We start from the raw sequence: 20,273 nt of genomic DNA on the forward strand, positions 1-20,273 counted from the left end.
TACAACCTCCGTGGAAAGCAATATGCAGATACCTCAAAGAGATACAAGTAGAATTACCATTTGATTCAGCAATCCCATTACTGGTCATCAACCCAAAAGAACAAAAGACAGTCTATAAAAAAGATCTGCACTCAAATGCTGATAGCAGCACAAATCACAATTGCAAAAAATGTGGAAACAATCCAAGTGCCCATCAATACATGACTGGATTGATAAAACGTGGTGTATGTACGCCATAGAGTACTATTCAGCTATAAAAAACAATAGTGATATGGCACCTCTTGTACTATCCTGGATAGAGCTAGAACCCATTCTATTAAGTGAAGGTTCCCAACAATGGAAAAATAAGCATCACATGTACTCACCATCAAATTGATTTTAACTGATGAAAACCTAGGTGCATGTATAGCAGTAACATTCATCAGGTGTTGGGCATATTGGAGGGGGAGGAGGGAATTGATATATACATATATAATTAGTGTGAAGTGCACAGTCTGGGGGATGTACACACTTAAAACTCAGACTCCGGTGGGGCAAGGGCAATATACATAACCTAAACATTTGTACCCCCATAATATGCTGAAATAAAAGACAAAAAAAATTATCCTAAATCTACTCTACCTATACTTTATAAATGGAATAACAAGAAAGGATGATAGTACATCTATTTACAGCATGGTTTGATGAATACTTTAAGCCCAATTTCAAAATATTACTGCTCATTGGCAATGCACCTAGGTATTCAAAAGTTCTGGTGGAGATGTAGAGAAGGTTAATGTTGTTTTCATCTCTGCTAAGACAACATACACCCTGCAGCCCATGGATCAAGGAGTCATTTCGATCCCAAAGTGTTATTATTTAAGAAATATATTTCATAAGGCTATAGCAGCCATAGATAGCAATTCCTCTGATGAAGTTGTACAAAGTAAATTGAAAACTTCCTGGAAAGGATTCATCATTCTAGGTGTCATTAAGAACATTCATTATTTATGGGAGGAGGTAAAAATATAAATATTAACAGGGATTTGGATAACTATTGCATGACTTTAATGGGTTTATGACTTCAGTGGAGAATGTCACTGCAGATACCATGGAAATAGCAAGAAAACTAAAATTAGAAGTAGAGTCTGAAAATGTCACTGAATTGCTGTAATCTCACGATAAAATTTTAACAAATGATAAGTTGCTTCCTATAAATTGACAAAACAAGTGGTTTCTTGAGATGAAATCTACTCTTGGTGAAGATATCAGAAACACTGTTGATATGACAACAATGAGTCTAGAAAATTACATAAACTTAGTTGGCCAAGCATCAGGAGCAGGGTTTGAGAGGATTAACTCCAATTGTGAAAGAAGTTATACTGTGGGTAAAATGCTATCAAGCAGCATCACATGCTATGGAAAAATATTTTTGGAAAAGAAGAGTCAATGGTTGCAGCAAACTTCCTGGTTGTCTTATTTTAAGAAATTACCACAGCCACCCCAACGTTTTGCAGCTACCACCCTGATCATTCAGCAGCCATCAACACCCAGGCAGGGCCCTCCATCAGCAATTATTAGAACTTGCATTAGGCTCGGATGATTGTTAGTAATTTTTAGTTATAGAATATTTTAAATTAAAATATGTATACATATTTAAACATAATACTTTTGTACAAGTAAGAGACCACAGTATAGTGGAAATATAATTTTTGTATGCACCTGGAAACCAACAAAATCATGTGACTCAGTTTATTATTATAATTACTTTATTGTGGTGGTCTGGAATTGATCCACTGATATCTCCAAGGTATGCCTATATATCAAACATGAGTAAAGTGAAGTCTATCAAATCCAAGGTATATTGAATGGGAGCTTAATTTGGGTACAGTCACAGGCTTTCAGAGTTGGCTAAGGACTCAGAGACCACCTAAACAATCTCTTGACTTCCTGCACAATATTCTTAACGGGATAACATCTATCAGGATTTCCTACAAATAGGAAACTCACTTGATAATGAAGCATGAACTTTGCTGTAAAGTCTAATTGTTAGGAAGTTCCACTTTCCTTGAATCCCAATCCCAATATTCATGATGCTTTCAATCTTCAGAGAATTTCATGACAAAATAGAAGTTCTTTATTTCCTCTCCCAATAAACTATAGCAGATGCATATTCTGTCTTCTACTCAATTCACACTCAAATCTCTCTTCTCCAGAAAAAAAATACTTCAATCATTTCTCAGGTCCTGCTTTATTTTTCTTTCTTCCCTGGGATACCTGGTGTGGACATGCTACATTTAGGCAGTATCCATGTTTTAATTATGTAGATACACTCTTAATTAATAAAGCCTTTTGATTATCTCATAAATCTTTTCATAGATTGTATCTGGGCACTGCTAAGGTTGGTATACCCCTTGTATTGCTGCAGTGGTGGTAGCAGCTAAAGAGGAGCAAGCAGAGGTTCTCTCAGCTCTAAAGTGTACACCTATCCTGTGGCTTTTTCTGCTGAAGGGAACTCTGCAAAAGGGTCCTTGCAAACTCAGAGAGCAGAGTGATTTCAACTTGAAGATAATTCTGAATCATTAGAAAAAAATAGCGTAAGATAATATGTTAAACATTTCAGTTTCTTTTTATTTGTGTTGAAATCAATAAAAAATGGTTAAATTATTTTAAGTTTCTGGGAGATAAGTTTATTTACTATTTTTTGTTAAATTCACGGATATAAAACACATGATTTCTCCAAAATTCTGAATGAATTCTGTTTTCCTTTACCCTTTGGCTAATCATATGGAATCTTAGGACTATTTATTCATTTAGCAATTATTTTTTGAGTAGTTCCTACTCTGTGCAGTACACTGTGCTAGGTGCTAGATTAGGCGGGTAAAAGGACAGGTAAGAACTTGTTCTTAGGGAATCTGCATTCTAGTGATGAGAGACAAATGATATACTAAATGAATAGGCACTATCAGGTAGTCCATAATGAATGCTATGATGAAATGAATTTTAAAAGTCCTATGATTACAAGTGAGGCATATAATAAGAGTTCAGTAAATAGACGTTGGATGGATGTTTGAGCCTATAAACTCCTCAACACAGACTCCAGTTGAAATCACTGGAAGGAAGTCTCGTAATAGAAAATAAAAAGTAGAGAAAAACATGTGTCATGGGCTACAGTGTTCTGCCCTATGCTGAGTGTTACTGTGGTAAGCCCAGTACTGCATTCTAAGGAAAAGTCCTATGCTTACTTCCCTTTCCTTTCCCCATGCAGGTGATTTCCCTCTCCATACTGAGCTGTCTGGAGAGGTGGTGAGGCAATCCTGTGACCACAGAAGCTGACATAGCACTTAGCTTGCACCCAAAGCCCACTGATGCCAAGACCAGCATAGCACTAGGGTTCACATAAGACTCACAGCAGCTATGGCCTGCATGCTGCTATAGTTTATTTAGAATCAATGATTAATGGTGATGTGGCTGGAACTTGAGTCCATCCCACCAGGCCACAAGTTTCTGTCTGGAGTTGGGGCAGGTCTACAAACTCCATCTACAGGTACCAGCTCACTGCCACCTTGAATTTCCTAGTTCAAGTGATTTTCCTGCTTCAGCCTCCCATGTAGCTAAGACTACAGGTAAATGCTACCATGCCTAGCTAATTTTTTAAAAAAACTTTTTGTAGAGAAGGGGTCTCACTATGTTGCCCAGGCTGGTCTCAAACTCCTGGCCTCAAGCAATCCTCCCACCTTGGCCTTCCAAAATGCCGGGATTACAGGTATGAGCCGCTACCAAAACATAAAAAAATAAAATAATTAAAAAAACTAAAAAAAAAAAAGATGAAAATATATTTTAAAACTAGGTACTGGCACTATGATCTCTTACCTGATTTATTTAGCTCTTGTGAAGGTTTTTTCATGCCTTCGATAATTCTTCAAATTGATGTTCCTGTCATGGGTGATGACTGCTGGGGAGTCCTACTCTGCCATCTTGCTCTACCCCTTCCTAGTAGACATGATTTTACTAATCAGAGCCTACAGTTGTGTGTGTGTGTGTGTGTGTGTGTGTGTGTGTGTGTGTGTGTGTTTGTGTGTGTGTAAAAATCTACATCCAGATAGTGTGAGGTCACCTAGTAACAACATGAACCAACAGGAAAACAATGGTTATTACTATTCATTCACATCATTTTGTTCCATGATTGGAGCTCCTTAGTTGCAGTGGCTCAAAGAGAATTGAATGGAACCAAACCACAGGATCCCTGGATGTGCTAACTCTCTGTAAAATGCAAATATCCAGATGTCTAGGTCACTATGCCCCAGGGCACACAAGGGCATGATGACAAGTAGGGGCTATATCAAGAAAAAAGGAAAAGAGCTGGAATGTGAAGGGGCTCCACAGGGAAGGGAGGAGAGGAAAGACAAAAGACTAGAGAGCTACTCCAGCCAAATCTAGGCCCATGATTTTAAAACTGTCACAAGATGGCTGTGAGAGCACTGGGTGGTGTGTATGCTGCTTGTCAAGAAGGAAGGAGCCCTGAGGAGTGGGGTAGACTGGTGCAGAAATGAGGAGGGAAAACAAAATCAAGTAGGAGAGTTACAGCCCCTCCTTCCCACCTAGGCTCACTTCTCAGCCTTATTTATTGTTGTACATAATAGTGTTTTTGTGGATCGATTTTTAACTTGAAAATCTGAAGCACCAATGTGGACTAATCACACCAGATATGGGAGAAGCAGAAAGCTTATGAAGAAAAGGCTGTCCCAACATTACTCCTTAGATACATGAAGTTAGGGGACAGTACAACTTGGATCTTAGCTCTCAGTCAACCCCTCTCCCCCCTGGGACCCTCCCTCTTTCCACATGATCATCATCACACATAAAATTGCCACCCAATCCGCCCCAGTGATCAGCTCCCTCTGCTGCTTATTTAAAGTATCAGCTAGGCCGGGCGTAGTGGCTCACGCCTGTAATCCCAGCACCCTGGGAGGCCGAGGCAGGCGGATTGCTCGAGGTCAGGAGTTCAAAACCAGCCTGAGCAAGAGCGAGACCCCGTCTCTACTATAAATAGAAAGAAATTAATTGGCCAACTAATATATAGAAAAAATCAGCCAGGCATGGTGGCACATGCCTGTAGTCCCAGCTACTCGGGAGGCTGAGGCGGCAGGATCGCTTGAGCCCAGGAGTTTGAGGTTGCTGTGAGCTAGGCTGACGCCACGGCACTCACTCTAGCCTGGGCAGCAAAGTGAGACTCTGTCTCAAAAAAATAAATAAATAAATAAATAAATAAATAAATAAATAAATAAATAAAATATCAGCTACTCTTCCTGACTGCTCTGATTCTGCCAGTTGTCTTCCTATTATTTCAGTGTCCAATGTGCTTCCAAATCTACCTCTTAGATTTATATTCTGAGGCAATACACCAGAGTGATTAAAAAGTATCAGCTATTTACCCTTAACTATCCACTTCTCTAATCCTCCTTGTCTCAGCTAAATAACAGGGAGAATAACAGTCCTTATTTTATAAGATTAACATTAAAGTCGCATAATGTATACAGCAGGTATAGCACAGTTCTAGCACATAGTAAGAGCTTAATATATTGTTGATATTTTTATTGTAACATTTCATTCCAACAGCCGCTGGATTACTGCCCAGCTGTGATGCTGTCTTCCCTATTTCCCTTCAGCTAACTGATCTGGACCTCTTCATCCATTCCCTGCTCCAATGTAGTTTTATCTCCCTTCTTTAAACTTCTAAATGGGTCGTCCTGCTCTTCTAAAAGGTAGTGCTAACCATGTCTAGTGGCCATTAATCCTTGCAACCATTGCTGGCTACCTGACACACTCCCATCAATGTCTGTACTAAGCTACATTTCCTTTATAGCACCTCAAATCTATTAGGGAAGACATTCGTAATAATCTCAAACTTGTATCTTACTTTGCTTTTAAGTTTTTTGCAGTAATTTTATCCTGCCTTCCTGGGAATGGACCCACTGACATAGAGATTCTCCCTTACAAGGCCTCATTTTCTCACCCCTACCCCCATAATTTGTTGCCTACGTCCAGCTTGAAAATTTCTTCTCCATGTAAACAACAGCCAAAACCCAAAGCAACCTTTTACCTGATGCCTTGACCTTACCTTTCCTCATCCTATTCAATAGAGAGAACTGTGTCTCCACCAATCCTTCATGTACTTGACCTTTGATTACACCCTGAGTACCATTATCTCAGCCCTACCCCTGAGAAATTAAATCTGACACCTTGCCTCCTAGCCACAGCCTTCATAAACAATTGGTCATATTCCCCACACCTACTAAGTCCACGTTTTTCCTAAACCTTGATCTCTAAACACTTAATTGCTTGCACCTTGCATAGTCCACAGAACCTCCTGGAACACTTGAGTATTTTAAGCCTTACCACTTCCTAACACAGCTTTAGGGTCCCCTCAACTCTTTGCTATATCCACTCCCTTTCCAGAAAATCATTCTTCCCATTTCTCACTCTGCGTCAAATTTTGGGAGAAATATGCAGCATAGTACAGATTACCCTGTCTAAATTCTAGTGCTAGCTTTGGCTAGTGGCCATTAATCTGTGCATCCATTGTTTGCTATTGGACATGCTCCCATCAATGTCTGTCTTAGGCCTTCTACCATCATTATCAAGTTTTCAGACCAACCCAGTCCTCCCACTGCAAAAAGCAATCCCAGCACTCAACAACCAGAGCCTACTTTACAATGCATTCCCCCCTCATCTCTCCTTCCCTACCTTAATATCTCTGTCTCTACATTCATTTACCCTTCCTGTCTCCTGGGTCAAAGGAATGCTGCTTCATCTGTGCTCTTAATATTATTTTTATCTTTGTACATACCTCTAATTAGCCACCCTCCACCATATATCTTGATTTTCTTCTTCTTCCCTTTGGTCTTAACACAGTCTATTCTAGAGCTTACTGAAGCCTCAGTTTCTTCCATTCCCCTCCTTTGATTATCATATTAAAAAACAAAAACCTATGACCCTATCCATCCCCACGATCCTGATCATATTTTGATTCCATTCCTATTCCTCTTTGATGAAACTGCATTTTCAGTCTACAATAAAGACACCTCATTTGGAAACACAATGGCTTTTTCTCAGGATTTAGTTTCTTCAAGCTTGCATGGCGAATAATAAAACATACAATTACTTCTCTTTATTAGAACCTACACTTTGCTTCTTTTCCATGAGTGGACTCAACAGTCTTCTCCATTAATTAGCATCATTGGTATCATGATCTTAGGAAAATTACCTAAATTCTCTGAGCCTCAACTTACTCACTGGTAAAATTAGGGTAATAAAAATTCTCTTCTTAATGAGTCATTATGAAGATCATATTCTAATATTATTAGCTACCACATATCAAGATCTAATTATGAGCTTGGCACCCTGATACACAAATACACATACACACACCCCCTACAAACACACATATCCATGAGATTACATATACAGTTGACCCTCAAACAACATGGGTGTGAATTGCGCAGTTCTTCTTATATGCAGCTTTATTCCACCTCTGCCACCCTGGCAGCAAGATTAACCCCTCCTCTTCCTCCTCAATCTCCTCAAGGTGAAGACAATGAGTATGAAACTTTTTATGATGATCCACTTCTACTTAATGAATTGTAAATATATTTCTCTTCCATATGCTTTTCTTAATGTATTTTTCTCTAGCTTACTTTGTCGTAAGAATACAGCATATAATACATATAACATATAAAATATGTGTTAATTGGCTAATTATATTAACCATTAGCTTCTGGTCAACAGTAGACTATTAGTAGTTAAGCTTTGGAGAGTTATATGCAAATTTTTCAACTGCATGGGGGGTAGGTTTTCCTAAACTCCACTTTGTTCAAGGGTCAACTATATAGTTGTATGTGTGCGGAAAATTTCATTTAGCATTCAAAAATCTCTGTGAGGTAAATATTATTCCTGTTGTAAAGATGAGAAAAACTAAAGTATCAGATGTTAACCTATATACTCAAAGTTACAGAGTCATTTTTTAGAAGAAAAATTCCAAATGAAAGTCACTGGACTCAACGACCATGTCCTTAACCACTAGATTATATTGCCTTCTAAAGAGATGTAAGAGTCCATATTTTAGGGGTCATGCAATATCAGTTATTATTTGCTTAATATCTTTTGTAGACGTGTGTTTCAGAATGCACTAAAATAAATCTTCCAGGCAATAAACTGATGAGATAGAGCCATTGCCTTCCCCCAGGTCTTTATTAAATACATATATCTTTAAGCTCAATAGACACACAGCCATTTGGACAATTGTGCTTGGAAAATACAATTTACAATCTAATGTCTGCTATTCATAGCATTAGCTCTTGGCTCATCAAGAATAATAATCACATAACATTATTAAACGCACTGTGCTTTAAAACAGACTTTCATGTAAGTGACACCAATTACATGAACTCTATCATGGCTAAAAATAGGCCCCAGTGGACAAAAGATGAAACTCAGGCTCTGGGGTGGTCTCTGTGCTGTTTGCCAACTATGCCAGTTCTCCCTCTGTGACCTGCAGGGACAAGGTAAGATTGACTGCACTCACTCTGTACAGAGTCTCTACGGTTGGGGGAGACCATGTGATGGCCACATGATCATGAGGGGAAGTAATCACTTCGGGGCTGGAGCATTGCTGAAAACAGAAATCCCTGAGAATGCATCGGCATTTCACCTGGGCAGCAATATTCCAAATAGTGCCTAGTCTATCTGCAGATGGTCCAGGGTGAAGGCAATGCAGCACCATCAGCTGGCCACCATACATGCATAGCTTAATTAAGAAGCAAACAAAATTATTTTGTTTTGAGTCACAGAAATCTTGTGGTTATATGTTGCCATAACATAACCAAGTATTCCTAACTGACATGGCTTACCGCACATAAATTACTTATCCAAGATCATACAGGTAGAAAATGTCAAAAGTAATGTCAACGCTCTTCCCCATACCGTGTAAATGCTAAAATTTCACTGTTCCTTCCATTAGATCCCAGCTTGTTTCATAGGTTCATTGCCTCAAAAATAAAACAATATTTTCCCAGGAGCAAGATATAAATTTAGGTACAATCCGTCTAATCTGAGTTTAATAATTTCCATTTTGGTAAAATAAAGGAAGTTTGAAATTTTCGCTTGTTTTATAACGAGGCCAAGTGGTCCCCACTTAATCTCTTCTACTGTATGAAAGCTTATAATTCCAAACAATCCTCACCTATAGGTCAGACAGAAAAATCCTTCTCACCTCAAATAATCAATGTGTTGGTCAGATAGGAAGTAGCAATTAAGCAACCAGTACCACAACACCACCCAGGGTGTGACGTTGTGCTTTGAGATCCTCTGAGCGCCAACAGTGACCCTGGATGACCTCACAGGAAAGGTGGAGAAACCCAGCCTTGCCATATAAATGTGACCCTTTCGTAGGCCATGGCTGATGCAGCTGTGGGGACAATCTCAGAGCAGCCTCTGCGTCACAGCCATTTCCACCATGAAGATCCTTGTGGGGCTCCTTCTGCTCTGTACAGTGACCCATTTCTGCAGCAGCTCAGGTGAGTTAAGGGCAGATAAGTGCCCCATACAGTTAAGCTTATTTTCCCAAATAATCCCTCCTGGGATGTGAGCATCTGAGAGAAACGTTTGGTCATGTGAATTTAAAGTGTGCTGGTTTGTAACAGAAACAGCCCTGGCTTTGAAAAAGAGAATCTTATGTTTCATCTGGAATTTGAGGGATTTACATCTAGTGTTTTCCCTTTCAGGTGTTCCTATTTGTATCCATGGAACAACAACAAAAACAATCTAATTTCTCCATAAGTCTTCCATTTCATAAGGACACTGGAAGTTATTAGAGTTATTACATACTATTCCTCAGTGCAAAGATGCAGAAAAACTTGGATGTCTCCCCAAATCAATCCAGGAGAAACAAAACAGAGCACAGTTCTCCAAAGGAAGGGAGTCAATAATTAGGTTTTTCAGGGTGAAAAATTACATACTTAAACTTAATTTCTAACACCTTACAGAGATTCCCATTGCATTCCTTTATATCAATTAGAAGAGAAAGATGGTAAGGATGATGTTTCAGGCTTGTAGGATTGGTAATTGCAATACTTCTTATTGCTATCTGACTTTTAACCATTATCAAAGACACTATGAGCTCCAGAAAATGTCCCTTGGTCAATAAAAAGAGAAAAGTTGGATAATTCTCTTGTCTGAACCAAGGACTTACCTAATTGGCCATTCAACTCCCTCAGCAAACAGCTGGGATTTTGCATAAGGATGGGCCCATAAGTGATGAACCTCATTGCCAGAAGAAAAATGGAGTCTTTAATTATGGGATAAAACTTACATTAATTAATGAGATTTCATTAATTTTCATTTGTTTTATTTTTAACATTTCCATCTGTATTTCTCTTTCAGAAGCTGCCAATTTGCCTTTAACAACCGTGAGTATGTTGAATAACATTTTAATTTCAATTCCTATAGATTGTCATTTAGTCAAATCCTACAAATGTTTACATGTAGTATTAAACCAGTATGTTTAAAGGGATCAGAGATGGAAACAAACACAGATGAAGTGGCTTCTGCTTTCCAGAAGACAGTTGAAAAAATATGACAGAAATATAAATAAACATGTCCTGATTTTTAAAAAAAGAAAAAATTCAGAATTAAAGGAGAAAGACCTGACTTCTAGCTGAGAGGTTGGTGATATTTTCATGGAAGGGACAACATGTAAGAGTCAAGCAGAGGTAACTTGATTAATTATGCAGCCTCTGGATTCAAAATGAGTTGGGACTCTACCACTTACCAGCTTTTACTTTATACAAGTTATTTCCCTTTCTAAGCTTTAATTTCCCCATATGTAAATAGAGGTAATAGTAGAACCAACCCTACAACCTTCAGTTGTTCTGAAGATTAAACAAAGAAAATTCACGTAAGATTTAAGTTTAATGCCTGGCACAGGAATGCTCAACAATTTGACTGAGTATAGTAGTAAAAGTAGAAGTGGTGCCAGGAGTACTAATATTATGCATAATGGTAACATTGGCACTTATAAAAGTAGCCATAGCAGCATCAGAATATCTGAACTGGAAATGCCTCCTCTTGTTTCCTGCCCAATGGAGGCCAGAGAAGCCTAGCTTGGGGTCAGGAGGAAAAACAAGACATTTCTCTTGTGTCTGACACAGGTGGACTGCAGCATTTACAAGAAGTACCCAGTGGCAGTCATCCCCTGCCCCATCACATACCTGCCAGTTTGTGGTTCTGACTATATCACATATGGGAATGAATGTCTCTTGTGTTCTGAGAGCTTGTAAGTACCTCATGGGAAGAAAAAGATATCTGGGGCCAGTGTTTTTTGCTACAAACCCTCTTTCTAGGATCCTGTTTAAATCTCCATAAATTACACTTAATCCCATCCAGTAATGATAAAATCCTGTTTGTCATACAGTCAGACCTGGACTGGGGCACCGGCTCTGCCAGCTGGAACTGGTCCCAGCCCATTACAGAACCTCCAATTCCTCTCTATCAGTTTTGGGAATCCAACAAGACCATAAGTTCTCAAACTGCAATCTCCAGAGCCTAGAGGTTTTGTAGAAGAAAATCAGGAGCCACTAGAAGGGTTAAAGAGACCATTTGATGTGGTCTCCAACTCCATGATTAGCTTTCAACTGTTTAAATAATGGAGTTCCACATATCTTGTTTGAAGAAAGGGTCCTGAACTCCACACCAAAAAGAAAAATTGAAAATCACTAATCTACATGACTTTTAAGCTATTTAGCAGCCTTAATATAGCTTGATTCTTGGACTGTCGCTAGAGGTTCTTTATCTTCAATTTTCTAGAGACTTGAGGTATCTGTAGCTGTAAGGGGGAATAAAGCTACCAAAATGATTGTTTTTCTTTTATCTAAAATAAGGGATGCAAGCTGTTAGCACTTGGACCAGAATCCCATGGACATGTTTTGTTTAGGTATTTTTTGGGTGGGCCCACACAGTGTTTATGAAGAACTATAACTTGTTGGATGTCATTTCTTTGGCGCAAGACATGTAACTTGTGCTTGCTACCTCACACAAAGTCCACCATGATCATTATTAACTCTCTTTTAGGCTACTGGATTTTGGTCACTTATCTTAGAGCTTATGTTTTTCATCTTTGTGATTATCTTAACAAGTTAGAATATTGAATTGGGCCCTGAGCCCAGAAGGATATGTCTATATACTTATTCCTGTTCAGAAAGTTTTACTTCACAAATGAAAAGACTCTCTAACATAGGCACACACTGGGCCCTTGTCCAGGAAACTAGCTGTGTTTCAGGGACACTGAAAGTCCTCCTCACTAATGCAGGACACAGCTTCATCATAGGCCTTGCTAACCAGGAAAAGCTGACGGACAGGTCCCTCAACTTCTATGGTCAGAGTGCTCTGTCTTTGTTGTTTCAAGACATTGGGTGATCAGTCAGGCTCTGGGATTAGAGGAGGCAGCGGATGGGGTGGAATTATCACCAGACTAAGGAAACTCTGCTTCTGCCTCTGTCAGAAGCTGCAGAGATCTTCCTCTTCTGGACTCAATTTCCTCATTTGTAAAATTAGGTTCTGCCTCATAATCTCTACAGGTCCTTTCAGCGCTAATATTATGAGCAATTTCTTCTAGTGTTAATGAATCTTGTTAACTATGTCTTCCCTTAGGAAAAGTCATGGAAGAGTCCAGTTTCTTCATGAAGGAAATTGCTAAATTCTTCATGGACATGGGTAGAAAGCAATGATATTCTCATCATCCTCTTCACACTGCCAGCCTCTGACTGACTTTCCTTCATCTTCGCTGATGTTCTGGGTGGGAGCAGAGCCAGGTTCAGAGTCACCTTTATTAAATGAAGAAAGTCGTTGTGCTCCTTCTACATAGTCATGCCCCCCTGACAGACTGGCTTATTTTTATACCTCAATAAAAGAATCTCCCGAGAAAGTTTACTTTTTACTTCTGTTTGTGTTTGTTTTTTAGACCAGGATGTAATATCTCAATTATAGAAGAAAATTGAGGAACACACTAAGCCTGTTGTTCAGGAGAAACTTTTATACAAAGAATCCCAGCTTCTGAGAAACACATGCACACATTCCACCCCCCCACACACAATACATACACACACACAATACATACATACACGCACAATACATACATACACACACATAATACACACACACACACACACAAATACTAGTGAACACCTTATTCTTTTGTGAAGTCTTTCTCCACTGGGAACTAGTCTACAGACCATACTGTCTCTCTATCTTGTTCTCTAGACCAAAGATCCTTAAAAGGGAACCTCTCTCATTCCAACAAGTCACTTATAGAAGGAAAGTTTTCCTACCAATTTCTTTCCAGAAAGATACTATGCTTTCTCACAGGTCAGCTCTACTAGAGCACTGATGGAAAAGTCACTGTTTCATGAAGAAGTATGTCCTTCGCTGTAGAGGTCTGATTGTTGGGACAGTATACTTACCCACAGTTGAAAACTACATGCATGAGGATGTCAACCATCAGAGCTAGTGAGACCATATTACAAGGAAGTTCACTTTTTTTTTTCCCAATTAACAGAGTTTCCAATATTTGAAGATAAATATTCTGTCTCCATTAAAATTTATTTTCTCCAGGATAAAAACCTCTGGTTAACCCTTTCTCCTGTCTTATCTCCCTTGTATATTTCTAGCCTTGACCACATTGCCTGGATCTATTACAATTAGGGATTGGCCATCTTAAAGTACGTCAATATGTTGGACTAATCACTCTAAATTTTGTCTGACAGATGCAAAGAAATCAAAACTATCACTCCTCTACTAATCATTTCCTTCTATTAAAGCAGCCTGATGCACCAAGGACCATAATTATTATGTAGAAACATCATTAGAATGAAACCTGATGTGCTTGCAAATAACAAGCTTGCTGCATAAGAATAACGAGAAGCCAATTAAAGATGCCAGGACCTCGCCCCACAAATTATAATTCAATAGAACTGAGAAAAGCCCTAAAAACAATCTGAATTTTTAATTTGCATACATTCAGAATTAGAAAATTCAAAAGTAGACATTCCACCTAGCTCAATACAAGAAGGTCCCCGTGGAAAGCAAAATCACTACTGCATGAGATTAACAAGAAATATCTCTTAGAGAAGATGAAATTTGATCTGGGCCCAACATGGCAGAACTGTGGTTATTCACCAGAGTCATTCTTGGCAAATGGGATCTGAATCAAAACTCCACTTCTCTTGCTAATTGGCCTATAACAAATCCCCCTCCCCAACAGGCTCTGTGCAGATACATATAAACAGGGCCTCTGGTAGGAGAGTTTAGCCAGAACAATCACTCAACACAGTGCCCTACCCACAGTAAAGAAACAACCTTCTCCACAATGAGTGTCGCATCTTGCTTGAGTCTCCTCATTCTGCCATTTTTGTTTTCCTCTGGTGAGTATATCTCTGGTCAATCATGGACATTCCCTGTCTGTTATCCATGAAGTCTAGGAGCATTCTAAGGGGGGGAAAAAGGTGAGTGTTAAGTCATATGACAAAACTATATGATGGGAAATGGAAAACAGTCCTTGATATTGATTGTAAATGTATACAATCTCTTGTGTGTAAATAATTATAAAGAGAAAATTTTAGTCTTTATCTTTTTCACTTTGTTTTCCTTTTTTCTACATCATCTTAAATGTAAATTTTATTTGATTCTGTATATTAATTATATCGAATGTTGTAAAAGTTATTTTGAAGCTACTGCATCCATTTAAGTTTTTAAATCATGTTTTCAAACAGAATTTTATCATTTATGGAACATCTTCATGAGGATTTCCTAATTTTATTTTTTGACAAATAAGGAAAATGAAGCTAGAAAGTATAAATGGAGACCCAGGACTCAACCCCACATATTCTAATTCCAAGACCAATCTTCTTTTTACTATGCCACCCTGTTTCCAATGCCAATATGTTATCATTGATTTAAAATCTAGAGAAAATAAACTATAATTAAAATATTTTTATGTATAATATGTGACAAACTCATGATATGCCTATCAAAAACCGAGAAGAAGAAAAGAATGGAAAGGTAATGCAAATTAAAAACTTTTTCTTCCATAGATGAAAGTCAATAAATAACTGATTTTAGTTAATAAAACAAGAAAAAGAGGCACATTTTATTACCATAAAATGATGGTAACAGCCTAAAAATAGAAATGGTTTAAATTAGTTTTCACTGAAGTATGACAATGATAAAACATTTTTATTTTTTATAATAAACTGTTTAATGTCAATGGAATTATACTATTTCTTACTATGACATATATATTAACTTTCTTTTCTTCTTTTTTTCCAAGGAAAAGGAAATCTTCGCCACATAGGAAGCTACTAAATCACTGTAAATATGGACATGAAGTGGATTTGTTTTTAAAATTTTACTTTTACAAGTTTAGGCTTTGGAGAAGAAATGATTTTATTCAGTTTTACTCATTTCTCTGTGTAACCATCAGCATTTGATTTATTGCAGTCTTTATCATCCTCCTTAATGTTGTCTTCATTAAAAATCTCCACCAACCAGCTCAGAAGAGCACAATGGACCCTGGCACAAAAGTTTGTCTGCTTACCCCAACCTGGATATTTACCAGGTGTGTAGAATTGGACAGGCTGCTTAAGGTACACAAGTATCTATTTTCTTACTTATAAAATAAAGAGAATAATAACCCCAAATCTAAATGGTACATTTTAAGAGTCAATAAGATAATTCATCTAAACATGATTTGTATACTATAATGTCCTATAGAAATGAAAGGGATAATTATGATCTGCATGCCCATCCTCCTCCAATATTTACCAAGACCTAAAAGCATATATCACATTCTTTGAAACATGCTTGGCATATTAAAGACATACAACCAGTAAATTTTCAGGGTTTTTTTCATTGCTTGAGAAATAGGAATATTTCCATTCCTATTGATGTTTGAAGGCAAAAACAATGTATAATTTGTAACATACAAAGATAACACACATTTACTTATATAGTTTGTCCCATTTAAATGTGACCTAGTTAACTCGGAGTATGGGTAAGATTAGAATAAAAAAATGAGATATTTACATAATCTCAGAGTCTCCTCCCAAAATATTTATTAATTATGAAAGGAAAACAGGTAACTTTATAATTGAGAAACCTCCCAGACACTACCTTACCCAAGTGATCACAATTAGCATCATCAATGATAGGCAAATCAACATCACACATACTATCTAAAAGGATATAGTGTACAGAACACAGCATAAATTCTGTATTTCTCTGCCAAAAATGTACAATATATAGTCATTATCAAATATCAGACAAACTTAAATTCAGGAACATTCTACAAAATCATTGGTCTATAATTTTCAAAGCTAAGGAAGGACTATTTCAATGTTCCGCCTTGAAGGAGACTGAAGAGCATGACAATGTGTGATCCTGAATGGACCTTTACATTAGTATTATTATTATTGAGAAATAATTCACATAGCATAAAATTCACATATTTAAAGTGTATATAGTTCAGTGGTTTCTAGTCTATTCACAAAATTGTGCAACCATCGCCACTGTCTCATTCTAGGACATTTCATCACAACAAAAGTAAACTTTATACCTGTTAGCAGTCACTCCCATTCCTCCATTCTCCCATGCCTGTAATTGTATTATATAATTAGGAAGGAAGATTTGCCATTCTTGAGATTTTATATAAATATAATCACATAATATGTGCCCTTTTGTGTCTGGCTTCTTTCACTTAGTGTAAAGTTTTCAAGGTTAACCTATGCATTGGTATTTCATCTCCTTCTATATTTAAATATTTCATTGTATGGATATACTACATTCAGTCATTCATGAATTAATGAATAGGTGGATTTTCTGCCAATGTGGGGTATTATATATAAAACTACTATGTATATATATATAAATACATATATGAATTATACATAAGTATATTTATGTACAAGTTTTTATATGGATATATCTTTGATAATCTTGGATAAATGCCTAAGAATGGAATTGCTAAGCCATATGGTAACCCAATGAATAACTTTTTGAGGAGCTACCAGACCATTTTTTAAAATAGCTGACACCATTTTATGTTTACATTTACATTTACACCAGCAATGTTCCAAATTATCTACATCCTTGCCTCATCTTTCATCTTTGTTATTTTAGCCATCCTAAAATATGTGAAATGGTATCTGATTTGGGTTTTGATTTGCATTTCCCTAATAACTATTTTGAGGATTCTTTTTATGTGCTTATTTGGCTATTTATATTTCTTTGGAGAAATGTCTAATCAAATCTTTTGCTCATTTTTTAATTGCATTGTCTTTTTTTATTATTGAGCTACAAATGTTCTTTATATACTCAAGATAGTAGTCTCTTATCAGATATGACTTGCAAATATTTTCTCCCATTCTGTAAGTTATTCTTACATAATAAAGGATAGAAGCATAAAAGGTTTTAATTTTCATGATGTTCAATTTATATATTTTCTCTTTTGTTTCTTGTACTCTTAGTATCATATCTAACAAACTATTGCCCATTCGAAGGTCACAAAGATTTACACTTCAGTTTTTTTCTAAGAGTTCTACAGTTTTAGCTCTTACATTTTAGTCTCTAATCCATTTTGACTTAATTTTTGTATATCGTTTTTTAAGTTATTTTACCTGTGACTATCTAGTTGTCCCAGTACCAATTTTTGAAAATATTATTCTCCAAAGTATTGCCTTGGCACCATTGTCAAAAATCAGTTCACTGTACAGCCAAAATATACAAGGAACTCAAACAATTGAATAATAAGAAAACAAATAACCCTATTTAAAAATGGACAAAATACCTGAAGAGACATTCCTTGAATGAAGACACACAAATGGCCAACACATATACAAAGAAAATGTTCAACATCTCTAATCAACAGAGAAATGCAAATTAAAAGCACAACGAGATATCACTCCATATCTGTTAAATTGGCTAGTATAAAAAAGATGAAAGATACAAGTGTTGGTGAGCATATGGAGATAATGAAACACTCGTACATGACTGGTAGTATTATAAATTAGTACAGCTATTTTGGAAAACAGTATAGAGGTTTCTTAAAAATTAAAATTAGAACTACCATATGATCCAGTAATCCTAATTTTTTGTATATATCCAAAGGAATTGAAATTAGTGTGTCAAAGAGATGTCTGCTTTTCCATGTTCATTTCAGCATTGTTCACAATAACTGAGATATGGAAAGAACCAAAGTACCCATCCACAGATAAGTGGATTTAAAAAAATGTGATACACACACACACACACACACACACGAGAGAGAGAGAGAGAGAGAGAGAGAGAGAGAGAGAAATACTATTCAATCTTTAAAAAGAATGATATTCTGTCATTTGTGATAATATGAATGAACTTAGAGAATATTATGCTAAGTAAAATAAAGCAAGCACAGAAAGACAAATATTGCATAACCTCACATGTGGAAACTAAAAGAGTCAAACTCAAGAGAAGTAGAGAGTAGAATGGTGGTCACCAGAGGCTGTGGGTTGGTGGGAGGAGAGGGAAGGAGGAGACATTGGTTAAAGGATATAAAGCTTCAGTAGGAATATGCTTTGGTGACCCATTGTACAGCATGATGATTATAGTCAATAATAATGTATTGTATATTTCAAAATAACTAAAAGAATGGATTTCAAATACTCTCAACACAAAGCCATGGTAAGTATTTAAGGTGATGAATCTCTTTATTAGCCTAATTTGATCATTCCACAATGTATACATGTGTTAAAACATCACATTGTACCTCATAAATATATGCAATTATTATTTATTAATTATAAATAAAACAGAACTTTTAAAAAATCAATTCACCATAAATGTAAGAGCTTAGTTTTGGACTATAAATTCTATTACATTGATCTATATTTTATCCTTATGCCATTACCTCACTGTTTTGATTACTATAACATTATAGTACATTTTAAAATCAAGAAGTGTAAGTTCTCCAGCATTCTTCTTTTTCAAAATGTTTTGCCTATTCTATGTATCTTGTACTTCCAAAAGATTTTTAGAAACAGTTTATCCACTTTTTCAAAACTGGCAGCTGAGATTTAGATAGAAATTACATTGAATCTGTAGATAAATTTGGGAAATATTGTCATTTTAACACTATTAAGTCTTGCTGGATTGGATCATTTTGCTATAAAGGAATTAGCACAGATGACAAAATTTGAATGAGGTCTTGTGGTGAAGAGTACACATGAAGTTCTTTGGTCTATTCTTGCAACAGTAAATTCAAAATAACTGTTAAAATTAAAAAATGTGTTCTTCCTGAATATAGTGCAAGGAAGGTATTAGTAACCTGATAAATCTGTTCTTATGAAGGAAACCAAACTCCAAGAGAGAAAACTCTGAGCACAGTAGTGACTTCAGAATGTTCAATACCAACGAGAATATGAAAAGGATTTACTACACAGGCTGAGTTCTTAGGTAAATTCTCAAATAAAACACCAGGCTCTCCCCACTTTCCCCATCCCCCATCAAACTAAAAATATTTTAGGATTTTTAAAAATGAAACCCCAATTTTATATAGTGACATTTTAAGTTTTTTATTGTCTTAAGTATAAACTCAAGGGTACCTAAAAGGCCTTGCTTACTTAAGAAGAAAAGACGTTTTGAAAGACATTTCTGAGGAGCTCAAGTGACTTTGTGTCAAGAATTCCCTGGTTCCTGGATTTTATAACTTTTTTTCCCTATAGTTGAACTCTTAAAACTTGCATGCACATCAACAGGTCCTGGACTCTGAGGCCAGTTGTCAACAAACAGAAGTAGAAGAAACTTAAGCAACTAAAGTCCCACACTTCCCAGTCCTCTGACATCTACCATAGAGTTACCTTTATGTTAGTCCTCCTCTGACCTTAGGTCTAACATCTTGAGATTCAGTTCTATTCTTGGGCTTCTATTCAAATAACTGCTTTCTTCTCTGACCTTGAGCATTTCCTGTGATGGCCCTGGAATTCTGTGATACTATGCTCTTTCTGAACCATTCTCCCTTTCTCCTCTCTTCTGCATTCATACCCTTATAACCAGAGCTGAGTATCTGATGCTCTGATCCAGACAGCTCTCTCAAGTAGTACCTGCCTCACTGAATCTGTCTGTCTTTCTACAGTGTGAAGAGTATACCTGTTACTTCATGATGGACATTAGATAACTGCTGTTTTTCTGGCAGACCTTAAGAGAACTGGTCT

The 20,273-nt window shown here is 36.8% G+C and overlaps 1 protein-coding gene across 1 annotated transcript; it reads left to right on the forward strand.

The window, feature by feature from the left end:
• Positions 1–9,493: 9,493 nt before the first annotated feature.
• Positions 9,494–11,584, forward strand: SPINK7 (serine peptidase inhibitor Kazal type 7). The gene is made up of 4 exons (XM_075996000.1): positions 9,494–9,554; positions 10,420–10,445; positions 11,187–11,311; positions 11,422–11,584. Exons 1-4 carry the CDS (start codon positions 9,494–9,496, stop codon positions 11,582–11,584), a joined length of 375 nt encoding a protein of 124 aa, XP_075852115.1.
• The last annotated feature ends 8,689 nt before the right edge of the window (positions 11,585–20,273 follow it).

The sequence above is a fragment of the Microcebus murinus genome, chromosome 21 (genome assembly GCF_040939455.1).
Source record: "Microcebus murinus isolate Inina chromosome 21, M.murinus_Inina_mat1.0, whole genome shotgun sequence".
Lineage (NCBI taxonomy): Eukaryota > Metazoa > Chordata > Mammalia > Primates > Cheirogaleidae > Microcebus > Microcebus murinus.